Here is a 10,833-nt window from a genome sequence, read left to right on the forward strand (position 1 = left end):
CATTATTATTTTGTTAATCGAATAAACCCTTTCCAGGGCAGAAAACAAGAAAGATGGATGTAAACGAATTAAGTTTTGTCTTCGGCAGACGATTCTTCCATTTTTCGTCCGAAATTAATATTCTGCGTTCAGCAGTATAGGCTAAATACCAAATATTTGTATATTGCATTTCTAATTTAGAAGCAGAAATTGTTGTTTATATTTTAAAATTTAATTTTTTTAATTATAATTTTGCAGTGTTGAGCATAATCTTGTATGTCTTTACAATTTAAAAACTCCTTGAAAAAAAATTTTTTTTTTTGCAATAACGGACCCTATTTGCACAAATTCATAAAATGTTAAAAGAATGTGAGTAATTTTTTTCACAATTTCACGAAAAACGGACCTTTCACAAAATGTCTGCACAGACCCCTGATAATTCTGGTTAATAAAACCAAAATATATGGTATTTAAACCATTCAAATGGTAATTTATCAGTTCACATAGTAGTGATTTGCCGGAAATTCTGGTTTTCAAAATTATTGTTCTTTTTACCACACATTTAATAAAAAATATTAAACTGAAAAGTAAATTTAACGGAATAAATGATTTTTTATGCAATGCTCTAAGGTATAATGGTAAAATTATCAAATTTTCACACATTTAATAAATTTTATTGTTAATTTTGCTAAAGACCATTAACAAAACACTTTGGTAAAAAAATTACCGAACTTTTTGGTGTTCTTATAGAGTCAGAAATACGTTAATTTTTACCATTCCCTGGTAGTTTTTACCATACCTTTTTTTTCAGTAGTTACTTTACTATTTTTAAACCTTGCAGTTTTATTAGGCTACTATATTTTCATACGACGTTTGCCACATTAAGAAGCAGGACGAATTTAATTTAGTAGTTAGTGGTTAAAAATATCAAATAATGATATATTTGGGAGAAAAAAAAAGAAAAAAAAATTGCGACCCTTGCACACGATACATTGAGGGTCATATCACTTTAATTTGTTAAATGTAAAGGGACAGAGTTCTTGCTGCAAGGCGAAGCTTTTGTTGCTTGACAACTGCATATTTAAGTAAATATATACGCCGGGCATATTGAGCATATAAGTATATTAAGTATATACAGCATATTAAGTATATATATTAAGTAAATATAATACATTAAGTATATACGCCGGGTCTTAAGACATAATTGCTGGATCGGACCCAGAACCAAAAGAGTTTCAACTAGCAATGTGAACTGTGTTTTAATCCTAACTGATCAAAGCAGTTGGTCGCTTATTATGTATACACACGTTGATGTTCTGTTAGTTCATCATATGTTGAATATTAATTTTTAAAACTTAATGGCTATGATTATATTTGCTGGGAAATCAACAGTTTTCTTTAAAACACCCATCGCATAATACCTCTGTTCAATCGCTTAATTATGTCTCAATGAATTCATAACATACACCCATTTAGGAAGAAAAAAAGAATATAAAATAATTCTTTTTGTATGGTTCAATGCAGCTACAACTATGTAGAACATCTCTAACAACAAAGGAAAAACACTAAAAAAATGGTGCCATCTGACACAGGTCAAATCTCCTTTTCCGTAGATCTTTTGTCTAGGTCCAGCGTGACTTGACCACTTGACCTTGTCGATTAACGCACCTTCCAAAGAATGTTTTCTTTTATGCATGCTGGGTACCTGTATATGGGTGATTGTCCAATCACACATCCGCTTTTATGGTTAGTTTTATTTCTGTTTCATCTCTACCTTTGATCGTGGCATGACCTTTAGGATTGTGTGTTGGTGGATCTTTGCGCAATTAGCTCCGATTCACGAAAAAGGCTAATTGCTTAAATGATTAACATCAGAAATCTCCTACATAGTTTGTTTTAGAAGCGGCTGATTGTGGTTGGAGGAATCTATAATGAACCTTTGAGCGTTTTATTTTAACTTTTAACGTAAAATATAGTCTTGAAATCTGCGTGTGTGGGGGCGAAACGACATATATTATCAAAAAAAGTATTAACGCTTTGACGCAGAATTTCTATTAGAGATATTTTTTTATACCTTCTTCATTATTTTTTTTATTAATTTGGGTAAAAATAAGTGGAAAATATATATTTAGCAATTTAATAATTTATTGCTTATGAAACACAGCAAGAAACACTGTTGTCTTTTTCTGTGTTAAAGGTTAAATCTTTACTTCCAAACAATAACTTTTGAAATATTATTTGAAGTTATTTAGATCCAAGAGAAACAGTTATTTACCATTAAAATTATTATTTATCGTTATTGGCTCGGTTAACAGAAACCTCGGTTAATCGAGGTTCTTTCTCTTTCAAACTTTATTGATTTTTAATCTTCTATCACCCATACCATATACATGCATAAAGACGAAATTACTTACCTACATTCTCTTCCGCTTTCTATATTTAATTTTCGAGATTGAAAGTGCTCGTCTCGAAATAAAATATGACGAGATTCTTAAGTAATTCATTCATTTTATGATAGCTCTGCCGGAAACATAATTATATTACAGGTTATGTATGACACCAATAGCTTTGCTACACACCCTAGCTCAACCTGTGTCACGAGATAATAAACTATGCTCTATAATAAACAACCTTGTTCAATAATAAACAATGCTTTTCATTTACTTTAATTGAATTTACCTTTATTAATAGATAATTGAGAATGCACTAGAGCTCAAACTAGATCGTGTAACAATTCCTTTCTACTTGATAATAAAGTTACATTTTATCTGCTGTGAGTAGAATAGGTTAACCGTAACTGTTAAGGAAAAACTTTAAAAAGCATGTGATGAATTTATTATGTTTTCCTTAAATAAGTTTTTCTTCAAATTTGAAATGATAAAAAAAGCATTTTATTACATGGAAAAGGCTATATAATTAAAGAAATCATAGCTGTAATCAGTGGTTGAAAAAAATACATTGTTTTTGTAGTTTACAACTACATTGTTACAAATGTAGTTAATAACAACGACTTTTTTTAAATGTATTTAACACTAGAAAGATGGAAAATTAGTATGTACCTATATTGCCCAAAAGCAGTCAAAAGGACTGGATTGTGAATGCGTAAATAATTTTTTTTTAAATTAATTTTTAACATTTTTTATATTATTTACAGTTATGTAACAAGTTATTAGTAAATATTAATAATAAAAAAATATATGTTGTGCAAAAAGTCACAAAATTCTAAGAAATTGTGTCATTATAAACATTATTGTTTTCCTAACTGAAATTAAAAGCAGTCAAAATGACTTCCTTAGGCAATCTAGTGTTAACCATAACTTTTTAAATGTAGTGACTACAAATTACTTTAAAATTTTAGTAACTATTACACTACTTTAAGGAGGCGAGATTTACTGGAGAACTTAATTTACACAGTATGTTTAAAATGGTTTTGAATAAGAAATTGGTTTACATTAAACATAAATGAATAATTAAGAAATATTTATTAATGTTTACCATGAGCCAGTTTGTTATTCCAAATATTTTTTCCGAATTTGTTCATTTAACCTTAATCTTTTTATGCTCTTTTTGACAGCGAATATTTAATTTACGAAATGCGAAATTATTAAATACATAATTGCAATTTTTTACTCAAAAAGGTTGTGCACCCCTACTCTAAGAAATTTGTTAAGTAATTGGAAAATACGTTACGTTTCTTTTCAATAATATCAATGCTTCACGAATGTGCATTCAAGTGTAAAAGTGTGACCACAGTGATTAATTATCTATTTTTTGTAATGGCTAATTTAGATATTAGTTATCTGAATCAAATCAAAATAATATTTTTTTAAGTTAATAAATCTTGGGTAATTTCAGAATCTAACTTGGATCAATTTTGAATGTAATGTTTTCATGCGCTTTTTTTCTTCCTTCGTAATGCTTGTTTTTGGAATTAATGCACATTTTTGTATGATTATTAAATTCATTTTAGTGTATTTTTGAGTTTTTTTCTAGTTTTTTTCAAAATATTTTTATGAATTTTATTTTTCTATCTGAAATGCCAATATTCTAGTTATCTGAATTCTAGTTTTTCTATCAAATAATTTTAAACTTTAAATTAATGCGGTTTGTAAAATGAATCATATTGTTACAAATAATTGAAGTTGTACTTTTAGATGACTGATTAAGTATATATTTTGAATCAATTTTGAATGTAATGTTTTCATGCGCTTTTTTTCTTCCTTCGTAATGCTTGTTTTTGGAATTAATGCACATTTTTGTATGATTATTAAATTCATTTTAGTGTATTTTTGAGTTTTTTTCTAGTTTTTTTTAAAATATTTTTATGAATTTTATTTTTCTATCTGAAATGCCAATATTCAAGTTATTTGAATTCTAGTTTTTCTATCAAATAATTTTAAACTTTAAATTAATGCGGTTTGAAAAATGAATCATATTGTTACAAATAATTGAAGTTGTACTTTTAGATGACTGATTCAGTATATATCTTTTCCTTTTTCCTTCAGGTGCTTTTTCCAGTCAATTGTATTTACAACCAACAACCACTGATCATGCCTACTTCACTGGTGATAACTTTTTCATCACATGTTTTACAATAGATGAAACCATCGATAAATTGAAATGGACCGATTTTGATGGCGTTCCCATTGAAAAGGAAGATGGGAGGTAAATCAATTTTAATTTTCTTTTCTTTTTTGAGAATGTGAAGAAGTTCAATAGTTTTGAAATGAATAATTGTTTTCCTATGAGTAATTCATGTTACTAAGGTAACTTGAATTGTATCATAGCGTTATCTATCCATAAGCAAATTATCTTGGCCTTATAATGAATGTATTTTCAAAATTGACTTCTAAATTTCAATTGCAATTTATTTATTTATTTAAAAAAAGTAAAATAAGATATGGCGCTCAAAAATAAATTTCAGAATTTAATGTTGAAATAATTTTTAAAAAAATATTTTGTCTGTCTCTTTCTAATTGTTTTTTTATATCAAGATGACAGTCGCGGTTGCTCAGGGGATAAAACGTTCTCCTTTGGTTCGAATCCCAGTGGTGACTGGTTGAAACGAATTCTGCTTTTTCAATTCAGCGGCTTTTAACGACCCTCTTTTCTGTGTGGCATTTTCTTAAATAAAAAAATTAAAAATCTTGATTTTTGATATTCTTTTAGTTCAGGTAGCAAATTTTAAAAGAAATACGAGCTTGCATTATAATTAACCAACTACAGCAAAGAGGGATATCTTCAAAGAAGAGAGCTAGTCCTTAAAATTCATGGATCGTAAATCAGCTTCCTGGCTCCCACCGATAACAATGCTGTAAAATACCCTCAGTGGAAGACGAATCATGGGTTAAAAACCTCATGCCGTCAGGCTAACCGTAGGAGGTTTTCGTCGTTTTTCTCACCATGTCTCGCAAATGCGGGTTAGTTTAATCAAAAATGTCTCCATGAAGGCTAGTTTGTCCCACTGCTTGATCCTGGAGTTCCCGTGTCTTCTAGATTAGATTCAAAATTGCACGGCTACACGGAAATTATCAAAATTACACGAAAGGGAGATTTTTTTCTTCACTGTGTCGATTTTCGTTGCGTATTATACAAAAGCGTGGTTTTCACGTTTCCACAACTCATTCAAAAACAATCCATTTCGGCGTACCGCAACGTATGATAGCACCCCAATCATGTTACATGTTTGATGAAATACTTGGGAGTCCGCATGTGCGTCTACTGAGCTGGGTTCGGTGAGATTCTTGCACCCTCGTGTGCAACTCTCCTGCATTTTGCAAGATATTCTCAATTTCAGGCTTCATTTTCCATCCTCTGATATCGAACCGAAAAATCTCTCGATCACTTTATAACGGCTAATACAATCAGGAAAAGAATTCTTTGTCGGAAACTAGTTATTTTCTCATGACCATCTAAAGTCTGAAAATTATTTTACATTTTGTTAATGTATATAGTGCTTAAAAAGTACTTTAAAGGTGCTTATTTTTTGTTGAGAGAGTTGGCTACGCATCTGTTATATTTTAAATTTGTCTGTTTTAAAATTGCCCATTAATTATACCTTATAATATTAAAATACTCCTTCCTGTAAGCATAAAACTTTTATTGGTGGAGTATTTAATTAGTTTGGTAGTTTTGAGTAAATAATAGTATTCCGGGAATCCTCAGTTAGTCATGTGTAAAATTTTTAGAAAAATGAGATATTTCTTTATCATTACATTATGCTGTTTTATAAGAATATTTTCGTAAAAAAAAATCATATGAAAATTACATGAATGAAAAAGATATACGACATTTGTATTACGCACACATGACTACGCACATATGTCTTGAATGTCATTTTTCATAATCTCGGTATCGATAACTTATTTATTTTTATCTGATCTGACCCGAGCATTTATTTTACTAATGTAATTTATGCAAGAGATATATAGCTTTAAATCTTTTATAGCTTTGAAGTAAATAAAAGATAAACTATGACTTTTCTGGGATTTTTCTTATGTTAAAAATATTTTTTGATTTGAACGAATAAAACTTGAAATTTATCGAGTCCACTGATAGCAATAGTCTTCAATAAACATTTATTTTCACTCAAATTCTTTTTTTTAAATTTTAAATACAATTAAAACTTATAAATAAATATATTTTCATTAATCATACGATCAAAAAGTTTTTTCGGAAAACAACTTAGCTTTTTTAGACATGCACCTAGATGTCCCGTCTTAATTTTTTTTAAAATTTTTTTTTATTGTTTTGCTTAAAAATGAGAGGCTGAAAAATTTTATAATAAAGCCATATATTGTTTATCCCATTCCAATTGTTTCTTTAATTATAATAAGTTCCAGCAAAATTCTCCCTTTTTTTCTTCCTTTTATACAACCCAATGAAAAATATGTTTGCTTCATATCAACGCTTCCTTCTTAATTGCCATTTTCACGTTCTCCGAGTTATTTGTTCACAAAAACACAAAAATCCACCTGATTTCACGAAACATTCTTTCCTTCCTCGCACACGCTCTTCCCCTCTCCGTTACCTTATCAACAGAGTAGGAAGCTGAAGAGCGAAAATGGGCATCACCCTCCAAACATCCCTTCCCAGCAAGCATCACAATCATGAGCTCATCCGATGGTTTCCGTGGCAACGAGTCAAGAGAGAGAAATGGTTGTCATTGCATCAAACGAACCGGAGACCTGTTCTTCGACCATTACTAGCAAATTTATGGCGTCAATTCAACCCCCCTCTGTTTCAGATATATTATCAACGCCCTCCCCCCCCCTTTACTTCCTTTTGGTGGTTAGGTACACCTGCTGAAAATTAAATTGCTTGAGAAGGTGTGTAATTGAAAATGTGTTTCAGTAATCATTTAGGTAGTTCAGTTTTGCAGGAAGAGGTCGTTCGGATTTTTTCTGCGCTGTTGCGCTCACAGTTGCACTAGCTTGGGAGAATGTTATCGAGCTAGCTTAGCATGCAATATCCAGGCTTCCGGAATCATATTAGGTTTAATTTTATTTGTTGAAAGTTTTTGTTTTGAAAAGTTGTTCTGGAAATGGGAAGTAGTGGTATGATATAATTAGAGAAGTTTTCATGCGTGGTATAAGTGCTGGGAGTTGAAACTTGATTGGGAAAAATTAACCTTTAGATGACGTGCGTCACATGATCAATTATCTTAAGCTAATGCTTACTGACTAATGTACGAATTACTGTACGAATCTCCGAATGTTGTGGATTAGTTTTGATACCATTGTTAGCATTTGATATGATGATTTGAAAAACTTGGAATGTTTGTTGATGTGTAAATTCTTTGGATTTATTTTCCCAGTTTCTTAGTTTCTTCGGAATTCGATTTTTATAGGATTTTTTAATTTAACGATATAAAAACTTGGAATTTGGACTATCGGTTTATGCGATACATTATCTATTGTATACCTTTTTTTCTGTTATTATATTAAAAATAATATTTTAATGAAAGCAAAAATGCGCTTTACGATATTTTTAGTTTTGTTTGAGATTCGTGGAGAATATGCAATTGTGTTAAATCTCTTAAGTTAAGCTTTTTTTTTATTATTAATTTATTTTTATCTATTTATTTATTTTTCTTGAAATTACAAACTGTAAGAAACAAAATAAAAAGAACACAACAAAACGATATAACAAATACTTGTTATAAGCAAACTTATTTAAAAAAAAAAATTACAATTTAATGTTACAATATATCCCTGTCTGTATGTTGAGCCAAATTTGAAAAATCTTTACATGTCTAATATTAATATTGCAATATGATTGATAGTAAATTCCAAACACAATATACCAATTACAATGACAAAAAAAGAAAAGAAAAAGTAACACCGATACGCTTTTCATTGAGGTATTTATTAAAATAAATACGTTATTTTTGTCGGACTCTTTTTATCAAACTTATATTCATATTTTTTTGCTATTTATTTTTCATTTATTTATTTATTTTACAAATTATGTAAATGTTTCCATCCGGAATTTTTGTTAACTTAATTTTTGCCATCTTCTCAAAAACGTTTAGTTAGACAACTTGGTTAAGAAATGTTGTTAAAAATAGTCTTTCTCCCTCTCCCCATCTGCAGTTGGAATAAAAATTTCATCACCTCTTCAACATCGTTTATTACGTTAGTCTAACATAAACTACTAACATCATTCATTGTATTTTTTACCTCCATGAAACTTGGCTTTGTGCCAAAATTCTGCAGTTAGTTAATGGTGCTAGAAGGAACGTAATTTTATTTATTTTTATTGTAAACTATTTTACCTCTAAATAAACTCAATTGACTTTCTCCCCTTTTCTATGTGACTTTTCTTGATAATGTTATTGAAAAGAATTATTTTAATCGTTTGAATTATTGTTACGTTTGAAACGTATGTAAATACGCGATATAATATGCTTTGTCCTACATTTATCAATTGTTAGGTTTCTAATAACGTTACTTTTATAATTTTGGCTGTAATTACATTATTAGTAAGATATTTCTTATGAATTATCTTATAAGAAACGTCGACAAACTTGTCAATAAGAGATATTTCCGCGAGTTTCTAATGGATTCGATAAAATAAAAAAAAAAAAAGGTTTTGATTATTAAGAAGAAAAAACCTTAAAATAAGTATTGATGAGCTTCTTAATTGGTGAAAATAAGATTAGTTTACCTCAAAAAAATCGGTAGGATTAACTTTAATTATCAAGAAGAATTTAGTAGAATAAGATTTGATTGCAATATAGAATTCGGCTAGATTTAATTTCATCATTAAATAGAACTCGGTAAAATTAATTTTTTAGCACAAAGTGTAAGGATAAGTGAGATTTATTAAATAAAATTCAGTAAAAGAAAGTTTTTATTATATAATCCATTTGTTGGAATTTTCTTTTTAAACTGCTAATTAAGAAAAATATGAATTAAAGTAACAAATAATCATAAATATACGTTGATAATCTAAAATAGAAAAACCAATTTTTCTTATCAAAATAAATTTTTTAAAAATTTGTTTAACGAAAAAAAAAGTAATTATTTTCCCCGTGGCAGAATAGCTGCGACACGACGACATTGTAGCAGAACGTTACAGAGTTCTTGCGGAAAGATTATTTTTCTTTTAAAAAGTTAAAAAAAAAAAGTCATTTTTCTTTTCTACAGAAATTTGCACGTAATATTTGAATCATGCATTTCGATAATCACTTCTTGACGCTCTTAATTTACGACGATAGTATCGTAAATCGATGTAATGTTTCGATTGTATTTTAGGCAGTTATTGGTATTGATTTTCATGTGGATTTTAAATATCCCGATATATTTCAGGCAATATGGAAAATTCGAATCGTTCATCTGAGTATTTACTTTTTAAGGCAGTAATTCTATCGATTTTTTGGCAGTTATTGCTATTGATTTCTCCGTAGTTTTTAAATCCGATATTTTTATGCGATATTATTTATTACAACAACGTAATCTCAAAACGAAACACGCATTTGAGGAAGCCGATTCGCGTAATTTTGCTGTCGATCTTCATTCGGCAATTACTACTACGGATTTCATGATTTTTAATTTTATATTTTTCTGTGGTAATTATTTACAAAATGCGGAGTAAGAAAAAATTTGTACCCCCCCCCCCCACAAAATGCGAGAATATCACGCATAATATTAGAATAAAAAATTATTACATGTTTTATTTAAAAAAAAAAACTATGTAGTTTTACAGCGCTTCTATTACTTTAAATTTGTAACATACAATATGTTTGTTATTATTAAAAGTATCTTGCAGAAAGATAATAGTGATCAAGGGTCTGTTTAGAAGAAATTTAGGTCCGTTAACGAACCCTTCACAAAATATCTTTTCATAAAAACGGACCCTTCACAAAATATTTCAACTTAAAAACGGACCCTTCACAAAATGATTTTTCTTTTAATCTGACACTTCACAATTTTTTTTTATCTTCACTAGAGGGCTCCGCCCCCTGCTCGCTAACGCTCGCCAACCCCCGGAGAATTGCTTCGCAATTCTTGCTTGTTTTGCTTCGCAAAACCAAGAATGCTTTGATTTCATATATTTCAATATTAAACTGAATATTAACTGTTATCATCGAAAAGAATTAATTTTCTTAAATGCAGAATAAGCAGTGTGTCAATATCAATGTCACTTTTTTTCGTTGACTACAGTTCCTTCTATGTCCTATTTGTTCTCTAAATGAGCCAAAATTGTCAGAAATTAACATCAATGTGCAGATATAATCTTAATATGAAACTTGTTTAAAAAAAATGATAATCACAATAATACAGACTTTGTCCCAAAGAAATGAATATATTTTTAACACATTTAATTCAATATATATATATATATATATAT

General features: G+C 29.1%; 1 protein-coding gene across 1 annotated transcript in view; it reads left to right on the forward strand.

The window, feature by feature from the left end:
* LOC107448616 (neural cell adhesion molecule 1) overlaps positions 1–10,833 on the forward strand; it is a 136,076-nt gene that overhangs the window by 61,926 nt on the left and 63,317 nt on the right. The window contains exon 2 of the mRNA XM_071184238.1: positions 4,485–4,644. Coding sequence (XP_071040339.1) covers positions 4,485–4,644 — 160 coding nt within the window. The remainder of the gene's footprint in view (positions 1–4,484; positions 4,645–10,833) is intronic.

The sequence above is a fragment of the Parasteatoda tepidariorum genome, chromosome 8 (genome assembly GCF_043381705.1).
Source record: "Parasteatoda tepidariorum isolate YZ-2023 chromosome 8, CAS_Ptep_4.0, whole genome shotgun sequence".
Lineage (NCBI taxonomy): Eukaryota > Metazoa > Arthropoda > Arachnida > Araneae > Theridiidae > Parasteatoda > Parasteatoda tepidariorum.